The sequence below is a fragment of the Molothrus ater genome, unplaced genomic scaffold (genome assembly GCF_012460135.2).
Source record: "Molothrus ater isolate BHLD 08-10-18 breed brown headed cowbird unplaced genomic scaffold, BPBGC_Mater_1.1 matUn_MA557, whole genome shotgun sequence".
In the NCBI taxonomy this organism is placed as follows: domain Eukaryota; kingdom Metazoa; phylum Chordata; class Aves; order Passeriformes; family Icteridae; genus Molothrus; species Molothrus ater.
Window position 1 is genome coordinate 57,995 of NW_023416479.1, and position 21,224 is coordinate 79,218.

At 42.7% G+C, this 21,224-nt stretch overlaps 1 protein-coding gene across 1 annotated transcript in view; it reads right to left on the reverse strand.

The window, feature by feature from the left end:
* Positions 1-12,708: 12,708 nt before the first annotated feature.
* The window catches only part of LOC118700045 (cysteine and tyrosine-rich protein 1-like), a 28,261-nt gene continuing 19,745 nt past the window's right edge, over positions 12,709-21,224 (reverse strand). The window contains exons 3-4 of the mRNA XM_054518201.1: positions 17,528-17,685; positions 12,709-13,016 (exon numbers count right to left, since the gene is read on the reverse strand). Coding sequence (XP_054374176.1) covers positions 12,883-13,016; positions 17,528-17,685 — 292 coding nt within the window. The 3' untranslated portion in view covers positions 12,709-12,882. The remainder of the gene's footprint in view (positions 13,017-17,527; positions 17,686-21,224) is intronic.

The window sequence follows — 21,224 nt, forward strand, 5'->3', positions numbered from 1 at the left end:
AGAAAGAAAGGGACCGTGGAAAAGAAAGATTTATCATCAATTTTACTGTGTAAAATTTTACTGATTTTACTGTGTAACCAGGCAATTGCTTTCCATTTTACCTGCTTGAAAGTCTCCCCTGATGCATAGCTAAATTGGCATTTGGGGCACATTTTCATAATTTATTACTGCTGCAGTAAATGGGAGTTATTTGGGAATGGGAAGTGCTACTTGATGAGGGAGAAACACCTGATACAGAGGACAGTGAGATAAAAACCTCTGGTTACTGGTTTGAAAACATGTCCTGTAAATAGGTTAAACACTGATCCCTGGGCAGCTGCTTCTGAACAGTGCGAGCATAGGTAGCTCCAGGCACTGCTAAACTCAAACTGAGGCTCTGGGACTCAGATTTCTGTTCTAGGGAAACAGCTCACAGTTTCAGGCACTTAGGTTTCAAAAACTCAGGCCAACTCAAATAGAACACACGCACAAAAAAAAAAAAACCAAAACAGAAAAGAGGAAAAGAACTGGCCATCCTGCAAAGTGAACTAGAGCCACAGTCCCTTGGGTATCTCATAAATGGGGTTATCAACAGACACCTTTGAAACTCAAAAAAAAAAAAAAAAAAAGCTGTGTTTAAATAGCTATATTAATTATACTTTTTATATATTTTTATATATATATATGATAATAACTAATTAGACTGTTCCTGCTCCCATTTTAACCAAGTTTTCTTTTGCAATAAACCCCAAAAATATAGACATTTAACTACCATATTCCAAGACAACACTATTATAATATAGAAAAAGCAGATTTAGAGAGCTAATAATAATGTATAACCTATGCTTTCTTGAGCAAAAAGAATAACTTCATAGTATATTGCTCACAATAAAGAGTAAGTTTCCAATTTTGTGCTGCAGTATTAATTACTGAGGTGAGAGTATTAAAGCAATCATGTGAGATTAAGATTCTTCTGAATCACAGAGAAGATAGAACACATCTCCTGAATAAACAAATTATTTTACAGGCAGTAAAATGAGCAGGAAATCTTCAGTGATGCCTGCCTCTAACAGTTCTCCATATGACTTCTTGTGTGCAGGCCCAGGGGAGAACAACTGATGGCAGAATGATTATTTCAACTTCCCATTTTATTATTCTGCAGCCTTTCCTGGAGCAAGGGGATATTAACTATTCCATCTCTCCTCTGTGCTGCAGAGTAATTAGGCTTTACATCACCATGTAATACAAACGTAATTAATAATTTTTTATTGCAAAAGCATATTTGATCTGAAATGCTGAGAAATGGCATGCTGAAGAGAAAGGAGTTAGTGTATTACTGCTGGGGGAATTATAAATTTCAAATAATTGATGTAAAATAAAATAGCCATCAAGAAAGCAATGCAATAACCATGGGTTCTCATAGATGAAAGACCAAGGTGAGAGCTCTGTCTCTTTCAGTGAGAATATTTACACCAATTTTGGTGGATTGTGCCATTTTCCTGTGCAGATCAGGAGAGAGCCCTCAACAGGGTAGCACAAGCCAGTGTTCCCAGAGCTGGGCCATTCCGCTCTTTGGCTAACACTGCCTGCTAGGAGCCAGTTCTTTAACACAGAAATATTTTGCCCATAATGGAAACAGTTTGTGAAGGCCCTAGGCTCTGGAGGAATTTGCTGCAGGCTGCCTCAAGAAAGTTGTTTTCTCTGGGGTGGAAAAAAAAAATTCACATCCGTAGTGCTGACAGTATTTCTGGTGGCAAAAAAATTCACGTCCATAGTGCTGACAGTCTTTCTGGTGGCAAAAAAATTCACGTCCATAGTGCTGACAGTCTTCATGTGCCTTCCCAAGCCCCTCCTGAAGCCACCAACAGCCCAGTAGTGACTCCCCCTTCATGCCTTTGAATGCCTCAACCTTGACTTAATACTCTAGTCTGCTGAGGAGAGCAAGGAATGGATCAGAAATCCTCAGAGGGGTCATGTTGCTGAGGCATGATCTATGGAGGATGGGTAACCAGGAGGATTACTGGTCTTGGAGCAATGGCCCAGCACCAGGGTAAGAGCAGGTGGGAGAAATGAAGGAGCTCTCTGAGGATGGGATGTGGGAGCAGAGACACCATCAGGAGTAGAAGCAGGCAGGCAGCCCCAGCTCTAATGCCAGAGAGAAGTGTTGATCCCAGAGCTATTGTGGATCAGGGCTAAGGAGATCATCACCACACTACCAGCCAACTCTCACACCAAAAACTTTTGTCCTTGTGGGTATAGTCTAGGAAAGCTTCATTAGCAGTTTGTTTCTAAGAATCCCTGCTATCCTAGAAACATTACAAGTAATCATATTTAAAAAAAAAAATTAAGAAGGTTCTGAAATATTAACTTTCTCTCCAAAATGCAGAGAGGGGATAAAACTTCATGTTTACGCGGCATTTACAGAAATATCTCTCCTTTTCATTGGCTGAAGAACGCTTTGTTTTGCCAGGCTCTGCAGAGATCCTGAAATGCACCATTATTCTTAGGTGACAAGAATAGGGTCAAGCATGAGAGAAACTCTTCATCCTCTGAATTTTAGAAGTGCTTTTTTTTCAAGTCATGGAGCTAACTGTTCCTCCTAGAAAGATTAGTAAAATAAACACACTGGGTTTTTATTCAGACCTGGGAGGTAGACTGTGCTGTACAGCATCTGTTCCTTGCCCTGCAAAAGGCACTCCTTCCATTTCCCTGTGGTGAGCAAGGCCTGCCTGTGTCCTCTAAAAACACAGAGCTTCTGCTAGGAACTTCTGTTTAGCCCTGGTGTTTCTCCAAAGTTTCATACAATAGAGAAAAAGCTGCTGCCTAGAGGTAACGACACAACATTTTGCTCTTTAGAAAATACCAGCTAATAAAAATGTAAGTACTCCTTGAAAAATGTTAAGAGAACATTCTTGTTATTAAGAAAAATAGATATAAACTGTATTATAATTATATTTAAATCCTTATATTATGCTTGCTGTGGTGCCTTAACTTGTGTTTGGGGACAAGATCTCATCTGTCATATCAAATCAAAGCCACTGGAGCCTGAGCTGGCTCTGGAAGAAGAGATCATAGAATCAGAGAATAGCCTGGGTTGGAATGGACCTTAAAGATCATCTAGTTCAAATAACCATGTGAATTTGAACTGCAAACAAGACACATACCTCTCCAGAGGAACGTAGGGATTCTACCTACTCTGGTACTTGCCTTTTGCCCTGGCACCACTGACCCTCACCAACCTCCTCACAGCACTGGGAATGGGGAACTTACACAAAAAAAAAAAAAAAAGCAGCAACAAATTGCTGTGACAGCAAATACAGTCCTTTGTTTCTGAAATTCTGTGAGAGCTCCTAGTTATTTTTTCAGTGTTTTCACTAGAAGAGCTAAACAATGTTTAAGGCAATGAATCATAGAATAACCTGGGTTGGAAGTGACGTTAAAGCTCATCTTGTTTCAATCCCCCTGCCATGGGCAGGGACACTTTCCACCAGACTAGGTTGCTCCTAATATCTGATCTAAACCTACTGTTTGTCAGTTTGAAGCCGTTCCCCCTTGCCTTGTCACCCCGGCCCTTGTAAATAATAATGTCTCTCCATCTTTCTTTTCAGCTCCCTTCAGGTACTGGAAGGCCACAATCAGGTCACCCCAAAGCCTTCTCTTCTCCAGGCTGAACAATCCAAATTCTCCCAGCCATTCTTCATACAAGAAATGTTCCATCCCTCTGATCTACCTGGTGGCCTCCTCTAGACTGGCTCCAACAGATTCACGTCCTTCCTATGCTAGGACCTCAAAGCTCTCCTTTGATTTATAACTGCTAGTGAATTAACACCCTATGATATGAAGCAATATGCTCCATATACTCCAGTGAAATATATATGAATATATGCTCCATAGTCCAGTGCAATATATGATGTTTGAATCAGCCTGGAGGTCTTACGCAGAAAACCAGGGACTGCAAAATTCAAGAGTTTTGCAGCAGGACCCATGTTTTGAGGCATGGATATGCATATGTTTCAACAGACACTGGAATGCATGAGGTACCTGCCAGATGTGTGTTATAGACAACTTAGGCAAATTAATTACACTGTCTCAAAAGTTTACCATCTAGAGATTGTAGAGCTGACCATTTTGATGTCCTAACAGTTCCCAAAGCTGGATGCAGATGCTCAGAGCCGTGTTCATTCCTTTCAGGCTCCACCTATGCTGTCACCTTACTCTGCAGGAGAGCAAGGACAGGCAGAGCTGCCGCTAAAGGTCGGCCTGCACTCCCCTTTCTTACCTGTGGGGCATTGAAGAAGCAAATGGCAGAGACTTAATTGCCTTTTTAAATTGCAAAGGTTGAAAACACCAGCTCATCAAATTGATATAAAATGAGTAGGTATATTTCTGAAGATTTTTTTTTATTCAGTAGATCCCACTTTGTTTAACCCAACTTCATCATGCTTGATTCTAGGCCAGAATTATTGTTTGGTTGCAGACATAACCAATCACAGTTGTCCTATTTCATTTATGAAAACTCTCACCAAGTATCATAACATATCTCTCACCATAACTCTTGTCTGAACTATCAAGATCAAAAAGACTCTTTATTACTCCTGGATAGACTCTTTATTATCCCTGGATAGAGAATTATAAATTTCAAATAATTGATGTAAAATAAAATATCAGTGAATCTTGAGCTCCAACTAGTGGGATGCTTTGTTTTCTCTCATTTCCCATAAAGCCAAGATCTAACCTCTCAATCAGCCTCTTTTATTTTCCTTATTTGTGTCAGAAGGAACCCCATCCCAGCTTCCACTTCTGAAGATCAGGCTTCAAAAGGAACTGTCTGCAGCAGCTAGAGAGAGAACAAACATAGGTTGGGCTCCTGATCTTTTTTAAATATTCATGACAGGTGTGGAAGGTATGGGAACATCAGGATGCACTCTTCTGGCTTCAAAGATAAGCATCAATAAACTTTCACGTGTATGTTGTGACTTTTCCCAGGATTCCCGATCAACGGGTCAATATTGCCTTTCTGAAAGATTCCAATCCTTGGGACTCTCAGCATTCCCCTCTCTGCACCACATCACCAGTCAGTTTGTCTGCAAGTTCACTCACAGAAGCTAACCAGAAATTAGGCTCAACTATGAACACCAGCAACCAAAGGGGAATGTGGATTTTAACTTTAGATTCTTCAGTGGCAGTCAGTATTGACTCTTGCCAACCTGTCTCACTGCCATGTCCCCCATTCATTTTGCCATCCTATGGATGCCACACACCAACCTAGCAGAACGGGAGCAACCACTGGTACAGTGGGGAAGACTCATGGCTGGGGAGAGGGAAACCATTCCAGTAGGGAAGGCTTCCTCAACTGCCCTAGTTTGATTGTATCACATAGCAAGACCTGCTGAAAACTTCGTTTCATTCTCACAGTCTCCCAGATACATCAGGAACCATTTATAACTCACTACAGCCTCTTGAAGATGAAGATGAATATACTGCAATAGCATAGCTGTGGCAGGTATCTTACACAAAGGTCCAGAGTCTGCATTTTCATCGAGCATCCCCTCTGATCCTGACCATAACAATGCTCCAAAATATCCTGAAATAGTGTTGTCCTCTTACCTCAAAAGCTCCATACCTTCTCGGTGATTTCTCATGTGCAGCTCCTCACAGCACTGACTCCTTCTTCTTCTTCACACCACAGCCAACAAACTCTAGCTCTCTCCTTACCCAGCTAACCCACTCTTTTGTAGCACTCTTCTTATTGGACACGGCTGTGGCCTATTAAGGGCAGGACTGTTCCTAATCTTTGGTGATTAGTACAGCTGCAACTCCTCAGGTGTGAGACTACCTTCTGCACCATCTTTATTTTCTCACATTCTATCCCTCCACAAAATAGCCTTTAAAAACCCCTTACAATACACTGAAAGGCCAAAAATGTCCTAAGAAACCTTCAAGAATCCCCTATATATCCTTAAAAGTTGTGGAAAAATCCTGAAAAAAAAATTTGCTAAGTCTCCAAGCCCTACCTGTTGCTCTCTAACCCTCAGATGTCTTCCCTACCTTTTTGCAGTGGATCTTGTCCTCTGAGAGTTCTGTCGTTGTCCTGGTGTGAGGATTGCTGTCTTGTCCCACCAGGAGGGTTCCTGTCTGGTCTCACTGTTAGGGTTGCTGTGTTGTGCTGCTCTTGGGGGAAAAGGCTGTTGTTAGGGTGGCTGGTTAGGGCTGGGCTAAGGGGTGGTGCAGCTGTACCATAACTTCCCTCCTAAGCTGTACCCTGTAGCCCTGATTTCCACTGGACTCTCCAGCCCTCAAGCCCTCTCCCTTTACCCCTCAGGCTCTGTCTGTCATCCCCAAGCCCCCACTATGCCCCTCAAGCCCCCTGTCAGCTGCCCCTCAGCTCCTGTGTGTCACCCTTAATCCCTCTCCTTTGCCCCTCAGCCCCCAGCTTCTCTGTCACCCTCCAGCTGCCCCTCCACCCTCAGCCTCTCTGTGTGTCACCCACTGTCCCCTTTCCCTGTTCCTCCCTCAGTTCCCAGCCTCTGCCACCCTCAAGCCCCCACAGTGCCCCTCAGCCTCTGTCATGCCCTGAAAGGACCCTAAAAAAACCCCTATCAGTTCCTCCCAAAAGCTCTAGCTTTCAAAGTGTCCTAAACCCCCCACAAAAACCTAAAAATAGCCTCAGAATACACTAAAAATATCCTACTTTTAAAAAGCCCCTAAAACACCCCTAAAAATCCCCAATGAACCTTTTAAAAAATCTCTAAATAGTCCTAAAAGAGCTCTAAGAATACCCCAAAAATCTTTAAAATGCCCTGATAAGACCCTAAAAGAAACCCTAAAAAATTCCCTCAAAAACCTTAGAAATACCCTTGTCCTAAAAAAGTCTTCCACATACCCTCAATTCTCCTCAAAAATCCCTAAAAACTTTTAAGTAGTCCTAAAAAAGCCCCAAGAATACCCAAAAGCACCCCTAACAATTCTAATTAGTAGTAAGACAGCCCTTAAAACACCCTAAAAAAATGTTTTAAAGCCCTGAAAAAACCCTATAGATATCTTAAACATTCCCAGAGACTTCCTAAAAAACTCCTGCCAAAAAAAAACCCTAAAATACCTTTTTAAAGCCCTGAAATAAACCCTAAAAAACTCCTAAAAACCTGCTCAGCCCCCAGACCCTACCTGTAACTCCCTAGCTGACAAAAATCATCCCTACCTTTTAATTGGAGTAACTGCCTGCAGCTGCTGGGAGGGTTCTGGGGCTGTCCCACATTAGGGTAAGTGTTTGCTCCTGCTGGGAGGGTTCTGGGGCTATCCCACCATTAGGGTTGCACCTGTACTCTAACCCCGCCTGGTATCCTGTGTCCTTTGTACCCCTAACCATCAGTGTCAGCTTTCCACCTGTCAAGCCACCCCGTCTTTGCCCCTCAGCCCACAATGTCTGTGTGTCACCCAAAGCCTGTGTTTGAGATCCCACGTGCTGCTGCAGGGAGTCACAGGTGGGTGGTGGGGGCAGTAATAGACGGGGCAGGGGCGGGATGGAGAGGGGTGAAGGGCGGAGTGATGAATGGGGCAGGGGCAGCCTGGTTTTCAGAACCCTAGCAGAGGGCCAGCCACTTAGCACCACAGGACCCTGAACACCAACGCTGGCCCTTTTCCCTGGGAAACAAAACTCACCATCCCAGGTTCCTGATGGCAGATTGCAGGAGGCACTTGGCACTTTCAAACCAGCCCGAGTTAGCACTGGTGCCAGCTTGGCTCTGGGAGGCATCCTGCGCAATGCAGAATTTCAGGAGGCAGCTGGCCACTCCGGGCCACAGGGGGCTGCCCCAACCCTCCACACAGCCTGGATCCAGAGGACCAGCCAGTGCCATGAGAAAATCCTGGAGAGTCTTTTACTGCGTCCAGGGGGGCTAGGAGGAATGTGGAGTTCTGCTCTCCCGCCCTTCTTGGCAGGGCTCCTGGGATAGCTGGTTGCTGTGACAGCACTCCTTTTTCCTCTGTGTCAGATTCAGCAGTGGTGAGAGAGAAAAGCAAAACACAATCTAAAGCAGAGGTAAATCCTCCATTTCCACTAACTAATTGGTCTAATATTGATCAAAATTTAGAAAAAAATTTGGATTCAAATGAACAATTCCTTGCCTTATCTGTATGATATGGTCGTAATGATGTAAATGCACGATATTAAACTCTTTCTCACCATGATACACTCAAGCAAAACAACTTTCCAGCTAATTCAGTTATGTCTGTGCCATTTGGAACCTCAGGTCCTGAGGTCTTTTGGGTGCAATTTTTAGACCCCAACCAACCAGAACTGATTTGCAGCCTGACTCACTGTGGTAAAATGATTTACATTACAGGCATGCCGGACACTGGTGTAGATGTCACAGTAATTTCTCACATGTTTTGGCCCAGTGATTGGGATTTGGTAGCTCCTGCAGGTTCCCTCACAGGGATTGGAGGTGCTACTGTGTGTTTGCAAAGTGCATCCATAATTAACATTACAGGTCCTGAAGAAGGACAGCAATGGTACGTCCCTTTGCTGTTCAGAAGCCTCTCATCGTCTGGGGGAGAGACATCCTGTCCAAATGGGGAGCAAAACTGGAAGTGGGCCTGTGATGGAAACCACATCAAAAACCTACCACTTTAAAGCTGAACTGCAAAACTGATCATCCTGTATGGATTGATCAATGGCCTTTAACAGAGAAAAAATTAAATATTCTAAAAAGATTGGCAAAGGAGGAATTACAGCAAGGTCACATCACATCCACGAACAGTCCCTGGAATTCATCATCAGTGTTCATCATCCACAGCCATAGCTGTCCAAAACCAGCTGCCTTTGCTGGCAGCAGGCCAACTCACCTCTGTGAAGGAACCAGCTCCATATGCAAGTTTGACCAAAAAGAAGACACTTTCTTCAGAACTGCTTGTCTTTGGCTTTCCTTTTGTTTCTGTTGGCTTTAGTCCCCTCTGAGTCATCATTGTGGTAGCAATGGCATCCAAAGCCTGCTCTCTTCTACTCTTCACTAATGACGTAAACACTAATGGTGCGTAGTATGGCAAGAAAAATAATTAATGTTTTCCATTTCCAGAGCTGTGTAAATATTGACTGCCTAATCTTCACAGACCAGACAGATGTTTCTGCTCTAGTTATTGCCTCTAGAACCTTAAGTGACATGGTCCTGGAGCTGGAGCTCCCCAGATCCTTCTCTCAGCTATTTTCCTTAATGCATGGCAGCTCTTTAACACACTTCCAGCTCATTGCTCCCTTCATACAGTGACAGTGAGCTGTCCTATGAAATTCATACAGAACAAGAAAAATCTTCACCATTATATTTTTCTGCGTTTCTTTTTCTCTTTTTGAAGTGATGGACCATCACATCTCTTTTTTTCAGTCCTCTGCTTGCTGTACACCAATGTCTCAACAGGGTGGGAACAGGATTTAGAATGGGTGTACCACAAGTCAGGCTTGGGCAAGGGCTCTGCTTTTTGGATTTCATACATTGCTGCAATGTAAAAGCTACAACCACTTTTCTGGGTGTAATCATAGAAGCCACTTGATATGAAGTCCTGGTCATTATTTTGTCAAGGTTTTTTGTCCAAACATTGATATCTTAGGGAAGCACAAGAAATAAATTAAACTTCCATTAATTCTTTGGTGCAATTTTTGCCTCAGGGTGTTATATGCTATTACCGTGTGCTGTTTAGTACCAGTTGTGTTTTATTCCATGGTGTCTAAAAAAAATTATATTTAGAGTTACTACAGCATTTGGAGAATTCCCATATGTCAGAGACTGAAATGTTTTAATTTATGGCTTAAACATCTTCATGAAGGACTTTTGTGTATTATAGCAAAACTTCCCCATTTTCCCCTACATGCTCTTGTAAATACAAGTGCCACTCCAGCCTTGTTGCAGTACCTTACAGGCACTGGAACACTTCAATTTTTTCAACTAGACTCAAATAATAGAACTTTACTATTGTCAAATGATTCCATTTGTTACACAGCAACTTTTTTGTTGTATTTTTTCAGTTTTATAAATCGCTTAGGCTCCATCCTGCTCTCTATTTCTATCAGTTTTACTTCTTTTCAATGCAATCATCACCTCTTTTAGGCCACTCTATGCTAATTTTGTCTGGTTTGCTGAAAGGGCAATACCTTTATGTTTTATGCCATTATAGCAAGGAAAAGAGATGTGTTGTCCTTTGAGATTAAAATCACTGTCTGGTATGTGGATCTGCACAGCATTAACTAACATACAAAAATGAACATTCCCACTGCTGTTTTAATTATAAACAAATAGCTCTCAATCACTACTACATTCTCAACTTCTCATTTCCATAATACTCCCTGGAATAAGTCACCTAAACCTTGCAGGTACTTTGGTCACTATGTCCTTTATGTAACTTCATCAGAGGAACCATGCAATCACAAAGCTGAAAAACAGAAAACTGTGATCAAAGACTTTTAGTCTTGGAAATTCCTTCTTATGCAAGAAATCTGTTCCCTAACTTGTTCTGACAAATGTCACGGGTGGAAAAATTCTTTCTCTAAGGGAAGATTTATGATCTATAGGATAGTTTGCTTTCTCTATATTTTCCAGAAGACTGAATTACTCAAATACAAACCACTCTTTGATTTGTGTGTCTTCATGTTCAGCACAAAGAAATGAAATACAGGAATGGGAAAGCGACAATACTCATTATCTATAGGTAACTTTTTGGCACCAAAATATTATTCAAAACTAGAAAGTGTTGATTTACTAGCATAGAATGATGCAGCAGAAACAGTGTTCTCTGCAGGAAAAGCTATGTTTGATCTGTTCTTCATGCTGGTCACCATGTTGGCAGGCACATCAACACCCCAGCATATGGTTTTGAGTAGGGACTGCCAAAACACCACACACAGGGGGTTGCTCTTCATGGGAGGATTTCAACTGGGATCTCTTGACAGGTCAGGGTAACAGCTGAAATGCCACAGGACATAACCAGAGCAGAAGTAATTGTAACGATAAACCAGCTCAGGACTTGTCACCTCTGAGCAGCAAAACAGAAATGAGAATGCAACTCTCCTTTCTCAGAGAAGACTCCAAGGAGTAACCAAACAGCAACCAAACACCTGAGACACAGCTCAGTTTTCCTCTGACTAGGTCACAAGTACCTTGGGGACTCAGTGTGGGCAATGGCCACAACACAGATCCTCTGAACATACACTGGCAGAGACTGAGGCCATTTGCACTTTTAAGAGGAGTTTCAAGGGGGTAAGTTTAGTCAGCCTGGAAAGGATAAATACAACTGCAAAATCTGAGCAAGAACAGTCAGTAATGTCATGTTTCAAGAATGCCTCTGAATAAATTTTATGCTCAGTTAAATGTTGCTTCAGTTCTTCCCTGAATCAGGACTAAATACCAAAACCACCAGACTTCAGGGATTGTGAGAGGCTGATTTCACTGGGATACCGTAACTCCTTTTTTGCAAGTTGCTTTTTTATTTGTTACTACATCAGTACACTTGAAAAGAAGAGAAAGGCTACACTGGAAAACATTTAAATGCTTTCTGATCTCTGTGAACCAGCAGTAACCTGCAGTTGATGCCACAGCTGTAGCATTCTCAAACTGCTCAGACACCCAACTCAAACCAAGAGCATTCAGCACTTTTAAATGTTTGAAGAGACCCACTCTTTGTGGTTTGCATATAAACCTGAGAAAAACAATAGGCTCAACACTGAAAGATGATGCTTTAGATAATTGAATACGCTATTTTGAAGTCAAATAGCTGCTGCAGAATTACAGTTACTTGCATAAGTACATGGAATATTTTAAATCATGAAGATCTGGACTGCATATAGTGGAGAATAATTAAGTTTGAACAGCATGCATGGCAAATGTAAAAATATTACTTGATGACCTACAGTTTTAAATTGCCCAAGACACATTCAAAAGTAATCAGATGCTCACAGTCTCCACCCTCATCTCTTTGCTAAGGCTGGATATCCTCATAAATGGTAAAAAAATTTTTAAACCCTGGCTTTATCCAATTGAACTGATGTCAAATCTAGGACATTTTAATATTTGTTCTGCATTTTTTCTACCATTTGTGATTTCTACTGGTTCATTATTTTTATACGAAAATCAAAACATCATTTGCTGGTATAAAAGGCATTTTAGCATATTTTCAATGTATAGAGGTTTTAAGTCCATGTAAAAATAGATCAGCTATAAATTAGTGTATTTCACATACAAAAATTCTCCTTATGTTAACAATTCAGTTCATAAACTAGACACAAACTGCTTAAAAAGAGGCACTTTAAAAAATCTGCACTTGGCCAAAAATACTACCCATAATTTTTTAATTACTAGAAAACTCTACCAGCACTTCTCCTTGTAACATGGTTATCAGACCAATATGCACAGTGATCATTGGGTATTATCAGCTGGAAGTAGAAACAGAAAACAGCTTCAATCTTTCTTGTTGCTTATTCCCCTCGTTTCAAGGAAGGGCACAGTGGTTACCTCAAGACAACAGTTGATGCTTTCCTCCAGAATAAGCCCCAGCACCCTCTTGTGCTTTTGAAACACTTTGTTGAACTGTTTGCATCACTTGCACATTCCTGTGTGGGAAAACCCCCACTCCCATGTGCTGCAGGTGAAGCTAAGAACTGGTGTTAAGCACTACTCATCAGACACTAACTTTTAGGAACTGTTTCTTTGGTCACATGTTGCTTAATCATGAAACATGATGGTCCAGAGTGGACAGTATTTTTATTCATCCTGAGCCTTGACAACCTTTCCAGTTTATTTCAACACCTGGCCACATGTGTTGATGCAAAACCCAATCCTATTTGTCCCTGAGCCAATAGCATTGTCCCAGCAGTGCTGGCTATTTCAAGAGGCAGTCAATATCCATGTGAAGCCATGTTAATTATTTCCCTGAGTATCCAGGGTATGGAGGGGGTGGGGGATATTGTATCACAGTCTGTGGGGCTGGAGTATAACGTGGAGGTAGGTCAGCTGGGTGCTCCATTTCATGTTCATAACTGTATGGTGGTGGAGCCACTGAAATGGGAGAAAAAAGAACACAGAGTTAAAAAAACTGTTTTTCCGATGCAGCCTTCAATTATTTTCTTGCTGATATCCAGACTTGCATGCAACTGATATAAAATCTTCTGGCAATTCATTCATTTTTTTCCAGGCTGCCATTATACAGTCAATTTATATCAATGTGAGTCATTGTTTATTGCCCTTTACTTCCCTCCTTAGCTGTGTGCCTACCAATAGGCTGTGCCAGTAACAGTGTTTGAGTGCCTGTATGGCAGATGATACCAGGCAAAGGTGGTAGAGCTGAACATTTTCAGGAGAGAAAGGCTGAGTTCATCAGATCCATTCCCTTCCACTTCCTTCAGCAGCAACAGGGATTTATGTCATGTCAAAATGAAGCAGTCAGGGCTCTTGATCTCCACAGACACCTCAAACACCCTCTGGATCTCCAGGTGCCACACCACGGCAAACACAGCAGCATCACACTTCCCAGGGCAAGACATCTTAGCATAGCTTGGGCCGAGGAAGAGCAAAGCTTTCACCTTGTTCACGCCAATGGGGACATCTAAGGAGAGCCAAGCATTCATAAACTGGATTAGGCATTTAGGAGGCAACAAAAATATTCAGAAGTACCTGAAAACTTTTCCTCAATTACTTCTAATAACGTTAAAGAAAAAGGATTCATTCACTGACAAAAAAAGACAGTGAATGCTGCAGAATGATAGGCAGAACTAAGGGCTCTGTGTCAGCATCCAAATAGAGTATTCTCTACAAATTTTAAGGTCCAGAGTCTGCTCATGTGTCCATTTATGTCACCACAGATGCTCTCTTATCCCTTCTGTAGATGTCTCAGGCAGACTGGCAACAAAACAGTACTAGCAAAGAGTGGAAACAGAAACCAAGGATGTTTGTGATGGGGGGAAGAGACTCAAATCCCACTGTGCCATGAAAAGCATGCTCTGCTCTCTTGAGCACTACACCGCTGCTGTGGCTGAGGCAGAAGCAAGAGCATCCTCACACTTGCTGTTCCTGTCCAAAGCAGGTAATGGCAGGGCAGTGTTGGCCACAAGCCACACAGCCAAACCAGGTCAGTCATTATTCCAGAAGTGTTCACGACAGCAGGGAACACAGAAAACATTTCCAAGCTTCCCCATCCTCCAAAACCTGCTGCTGAGAGGAAGAGCTGCTCAAACTGATGCTTGAACTAGAGGCCTTGAGGTGTAGAGTCAAACTGCCTGGAGATTGAGAGATAAGGGTGTGTCATTGCAGGAACAGACTTGGGGAGGAAAAGGTTACAGCCCTGGAGTTTTTTCATTTTGCTGCTGTTCTTACAGCTTTGCAGCAACTATTTATTTTTGAAGTAACTCTTCAGCAATTCATGGTTAATAATGCCATTTTCTTTCATACCCATCTCTGTACACAAAATAACATTGAAATTATAAGGGTGATTACAGATGCTTTCAGTCTAAATGGAACCTAATGCTGTGAGGGAGAAAACAGACATTAGAGCTGGTACAATAAAGGAATACATAAAAAGTATTGCATAGCTTATTGATAAGTATATATAATGCAACTCAGGTTCTCTGCAACCTTTGCAACAGGAGGGAATATAAAAGTAGGGATCTCTAGGAGTGGGATGACAAGACTTCATGCATGGAACACCTCTGCGTTTTATTACAATGAACTCCCAAAGTTATCCCAAGGCAATTGCTCCTGAATTTGTAATTAACAATGTCACTGAATTGCATAAAGACCACTATGCTACATCCAGGGTCTGCTTTTCTCTTCAACAATATGGCCATTTTCATATGGTAGATGTGGAATTGAGGCAAATGTGTCTTGCAGACCCCAGCTGGCTTGGTGCCACCTCCTTTGGTGCTCCTAGAGTGGTGCAAGTTGACAAGTGCGGTGCAGTGGGTGACTCTACACCAAGCTGGCTCATACACAGCCATAGGTACCAGCTCACACTTACTCTGGACACAACTGCACTGCCCCAGAGGCACAAGGGGTCCCTACTGTCCCCTGGGATGCTGCAGACCCTGTGCCTTCCTGCTGCTGCCTGCACCTCAAAAAAATTACATCAAAACAATTTTAACTCACAGAGAAGCTTGCACTGAGCAGGTCCAACACTCAGCTAACTTTGACTAAGGCACAAACAGGTACCTCAGCACCATGTCCCCACCTGGGACTGGGGGGGTGGAACTAGGTGATCTCTAAGGTCCACCCTAACCCAGTGCATTCTATGATTTTATAACCATTGTCCAAATTTGTATTCCAAATTCCAGTTCAGGCATGATGCCAGATGGATGCAGAGATCGAGCACTGCATCCTGGCCAGCAGTCCCTCCTGCTGGGACATGCAGTACAGAACATCCCGCAGAGATGCCCACGTGCTTTTGTAGAATTCACCTGGGATCCTGCAGCACCCAGCAATGCTTGTGAGCTCTGGGCAAAAAACAGCTCAGGGTGCATTAGACTCCACACCACCACTCAAAGCCTTTGCACTACGGTCCACAGACCTTATTGCCCAGGTTCTCCCCCTTCTGTGATATACCTGGCCTCCATTATATTGGCCAATGCAAGGAGCCAGCTGCACATGAACAAGAACAAATACAAACACCAGAACACTAAAGAAGAACAACTGATCTATAGCCAGAGAGCCTCCAGCACAGGGAAATGGTTTGTCCTGTAAAATGCAGCACTGCCCTGAGCAAGGGTTTGACACACTCCTGCAGGCACCATGAGCCACCCATCTGTGAAGTGTGTCACCTTGGCCAGATCTCCTTAGCCCTCTCAGCAGCTGAATAAACCTTCCCAGACAGAGCTGTGCTGCCAGACGCTGCATGCTGAGCTGTCCTGCCTTTCTCAGCAGGAGCTGTGCTGTTCCCCTCCAGACTGAGACGAGCCTCTTGCTGTAGTCACATTCCCCATTTACTTTGTGTCAGAGACTGAAATAGTTCATGCCTCAAACACTGATATCAAAGAGTTTTGCCCATTATAACAAAAACTGTATAAAGAAGCTATAACCAAAGAAGCCTCCCTGAAGAAACCTGACTGAAACTTTAGACTGGAAGCTAAACCACCTAGATAAGATGCTATTGTTCAATCATCTCAGGCCTAGGGAAAAACAAACAAGGCTAAGAGAGTGTATGCACAAGAAAGCCAAACCCAGCAGAGATTCTTCCCTGGCTGAGTTTGAGGTGGGGGAGACCACAACCCACAGAAGCCAGGTTACCCCCCCCCCCCCCCCCCCCCCAAAATGAGGAGGGGCAGGAGGTTTTGGGTGTAACCTCTGGTCAGAGGCAGTGAGCACCCATCCTCCCTTACACAAACCGGCTCAGCTGTGTGTGTAGTAAATCCCATGGACCTGGCTAAGGCCCCATGGAGAATCAAACAATAGGAACTGCTGAGACAGCAACATAAGTTCCCTGACCCCTACCCCAAAGCTTATCTCTGTAACCCTATAGGCTATGTTACTTAACCCTTACTATTGGTCAAGTTTGGATTCCCCTTAACCCTATAAAAGGGGCCTACTTTAGCCCATTCGACAGAAGAGCTGCCACTGGGACCCTTCACAGACTCCCCCAATAAAACCATCGCTGTGGAACGCCAGGACCTCTCCCTTCTCCTCTCTCGCCTCTGCTGCAGCCTCAGCCAAGGGCTCCCTACCTAGCAAGCAAGAGCTGAGATCCTAAGAGAGCTTGCAATCACTAAAGAGCTGATAATCACCAAGCTTGCTAGAGGGCAGCCCACAGCAATCGGCCTCGAGCTAGCCCAGCTTTCGGGCACCCACTTTATTCTTTAGTGTTCTGGTGTTTGTATTTGTTCTTGTTCATGTGCAGCTGGCTCCTTGCATTGGCCAGTCTCCCTGAGGACTGGGCTCCCGGGCTATCTTGCACTGCTCGATAATAAGGCCAGATTAGAGGCTTTATTATAGCTGTGGAACCCCCAGCCCCACAGGTGACATCCCTGGGACATGTGAGAGGTAGCTGAGGGAGTGCCATAATCCATCAAAGACCCCCTCCCCACCAAAGTGCCCCCCAGAGTCATTCCTGAAGCCTTGTACCACAGGACTGCATGTGATGCAATGAACCCAGAGTCTGTTGTAAGGGACAATGGAAAACTCCCCCTGCCCCAGGAAAGTGCCTGGTTTTTCCTTCCTGGCCTGAGCCATATTATCCCATTGGATTCTATACTTTTAGGGGGGACCATCATCACCAAGAAGACCAGCTGGAGAGGATCAATGGAACATCGTTGGGATCCATGGGAGTGATGATATTTTCCTTATTCTGTCTCTGTCACCTACCTTTCTGTCCCCCCACCTATTTTCTATTTCTTTCTCTCTTGTGTCAGACCAAATCCATGCTATTGTCACTGGCATATGGTCTCGTTTGCATCTTAATTTGGGCAGAGGCATTTCTAAGAATTTTAATAACCAGATCATGAGTGTGGAGCTGGATAACACTCCAAGGATAACACTCCTGCCATGACCACAGGCACTCTTGCAGGGCTGTCCCTTTGCCTCCTTACCTGGGTACGTGTTGATGGTGTTGATGTGCGTTGCTCTGATGACCCCTACTCGAGTCTCACGGGTGCTTTTCACGCACATGCAGATACAGATGGCAATCCCAGCAAGCACTCCCATCATAAATACTATGCCAAAAACTATTCCAGCTATCGCTGTGCCTCTGCAAGGGGAATGGAGACATGCAGTCAGACTCAGACAAATAACGTTTACAAAGCAAAATTATTTTCTCAAGAGCAGCCTCTATGTGGGAAAAAATGCATATTAATTATTGAAAATGGCTCAAATTTTGATCCATCAAGGCACGTGAATATGAAAAATGAAAGACATCTGAAAAGAAAATGAGAAATTCTTTCAAAGTCACCTTTGCAATTGTGCCAGATCACTCTGCTGATTTATCATATATTAAATCCTCCCGTTTTAGGACCATCTAAATTTATCTACTTTTACTTACATTATGAGGAATAATTCTTTCCTTTTCCCCTCATCATGTAAGCTCTCTTTTTTTTCTGAAAAGCATTGGTGTGGTGTTGTGAGGTCCCCAACACAAGGTGAGAGACGAGAATTTGACTCCATGTTCTCAGAAGGCTGATTTATTATTTTATGATATTATATTAAAAGAAATTACATACTAAAACTATGCTAAAGAAAGAGAAAGGCTACATCAGAAGGCTAGAAAAGAATGATAATGAAAGCTCGTGACTGACTCCTCAGAGTCTGACACAACTGATGGTGATTGGTCATTAAGTAAAAACAATCCACATGGAACCAAAGATGCACCTGTGGGTAAACAACCTCCAGACCACATTCCAAAGCAATCAGATAATTATTGTTTACATTTCTTTTCTGAGGCTTCTCAGCTTCTCAGGAGAAAAATCCTGGCAAAGGGATTTTTCAGAAAATATCACAGTGACATATTGGTATGATTTTCTTTTGGAAAGAAAGCCTAAGTTATCCCCAGCAATATATTTCAGAAGCATCCACGTGCATGATATACTTTCACAGAACATTGTCATTGTTTTGTTCTAGGTCAAGAAGTCCTTCTGCTGTGCGTCTGAGCCCACAGAGTAAGGACAGCATCCTCTTCTCAAGGATTAGCAGCATAAAGCAAAGCAACACCACCATTTCACACATTTGCTGCTCTAGCCAGCACACATATTTGAGGCTTAAACAATTTCTTTTAAAATGATCCAGAGGAAAGAATTTAACTCAGCTCCTGAAATAATGAATCAGAATTTCCTTGAAATTTTAATACAGAGAAAGGAAAGAAAGCTTTATTGTACTCACACGTTGGAGAAAAACCTTGGAAAACCTCAAAAAAAGAACCTCACTAAGACATACTGAAGAGCTTCCAGTAATACTGAGAGCAAAATCAGCCTTTTTGATGAACCCTACTTCACTCAGGTTAGTTGCCAGCTACAGGCAGTTAAGCATGTTATATGAAAGATGGTATTTATAGCCTACCCTTTCATGAAAAAAGCCCAGTGACTTGACAGAAATATTCTTACTTTGTGCCTCTCCTCATCTTTCAGCAAAGACTCCAAATTGGAACCTTGCTGGCAACCTTTCTACTGAATATTTTAATCAATCTAAATTGATAGTTTGTCAGCATGAACAAGCCTCACTAGGAATTATTGCAATGTAGAGAATACAACAGGCCCTGCATTACCATAGATATTAAGAGGAGTCTAAACCATAGTTTAGATTCCCCTCAGAAGCATGTGAAAACATAGCAGGCCTGTTTTTCAAAATGCTGATCGTCTGCTCGCCTCAAAAAACTCAGCAAGAATCGGGATGGACTCAATACTTGAAAATAAGATCTTCTATTTGGGAATCCAAATATGAATTTAAGAGCTCGTTTTTAGGCCCCAGCTATTCAGGAACTTGGCCATGATTTGCAGTACAATCACTTAATTGTACAGCATAAGTAAACACAGAACATATGGTGTTGTAATAAATACACTGCCAGAGAGCTAAATTGTTTTCTGCTGTTCTGTAGCAATGAATGAAGAGTGTGCAGGGAGAACAAATCTGTTAATGTTTTGCAGAATGTATGAAGCCCTAATTAACAGAAGCCTAACTCATGACAGCAAACACCTGGCTGTAAAACCAGCAGCTGAAAATGCCAATGAGATCAAGTGCTTTGTATTAACCACCACGAGTAACTGAGAAACACAACTAGCATAACTGGCATCTAAGAAAAAAAGAAGTCTTTTCCTTTCAGAGATGCTCTTGAAAGATGTGACCAACATCATCGCTGCCTTGACAGAAAGTGTCATAGGAGACAATAGTTTGATTCAGAAGATGCTTTAAAACTTTACTCTCTTTATTCCAGAAGACTCTCTAATAATATCACAATTAGAAAACTATGGTACCCCTTTTACGAACAAGCGATTCCCTACTGCTTTTGCTACATTCACTTGGTGAGAGCACTGCATCAGAGTTGCAGGGAACTCCCTTAGGCAGAAATAATCCCCCTCCCAGTTGGATTCCCAGCAGCAGAACCAGTCACTGCTGACCACTGCCCTCCAGTCCTGCATTGCTTTGTTCATGGCCCACTGCTGCCCAGCTCCCACATCCCTGGTACACTCTGCCTGGCTGATCTGCTCAAACCCCAGAAACCACAACAGCTCCTTGTGCTTCCAACCAGCTGCACCCTGAGGAAAACTCAACCTCCATCCTAGAAGCATGTAACACACAGTACACATTAACTTCCCAGTGCTAAATTAAAATTCCTGTATTAATAAAGCCCATTGTATAACACAGTTTAAATAGTTCACCTTCAATGTTTTCAAAGGCATCCCATTTACTCCAGAAATGTTCTGCCAGATTCCATACTCCATTTGTGCTGAGAAGTGGGCTGCACTCTTCATTGGCATGACACAGCTGTAGAAAACCTCTCTGCATCTGCCTCCACCTGAAACTCAAAAAGGGCTGAAATCCACTATTGGAAAAGGCCTCTGATCCTCAGCACAACTATACTGATTGAGAGGACTTCAGGAGATTTACTCTTCCAAATGTATTTAACAGAATACATGTAACTCCATATCAGTAGCTAATGGTGAGTCAAAGAATGTAAACTCACTGACTCAGAGATCTGCCCTTAAAGCCCCTCACAATGGCCCCAGTGAAACCAGGAGCTCATTGCCTCCACTTACCAGGCTGCATCTTCTCAGCATCAAATCCTGGCAAGAGAGTGGTCATGTAGCAGCTTTTCTGGGCACACAGCACAAAAAGAAATGTTTGTTCTTTTTGTGGAAAGCCTATGACTAGAATACATGTGTTGGAAAATCCCAGTTTTACAGGGACAGGGCAACAGAGAGGCATTTTAAAAGATTTTATTCCAGTATCAGTCTTGTTGAAGGGTGAGACATAAGAGATGTAAAACTCAATGCCATTCTATCAGAAACCAAATTATTTCCTGGTTACAATACCTTATAAATAATTTTCAGCCTATTAGCCTTTGCCACACAATGCTGCTAATACTTCTAAGACCAATCACCTATTATTTACATCATGTGGTCTTGATACAATGCATCTTTCACAGTTCTAATTCTCCAAAATATCTAGTCTTTTTGCAAGGCCATTATTTGAAACTTGTTTCTAGTTCAATCTCTCTCTCAACAGTGTCATCTCTATTCCATGGCCTTTCTAAGTCAGCACACCTTATCTCAGAGTTTGCATGCAAATGTACAGAATGTA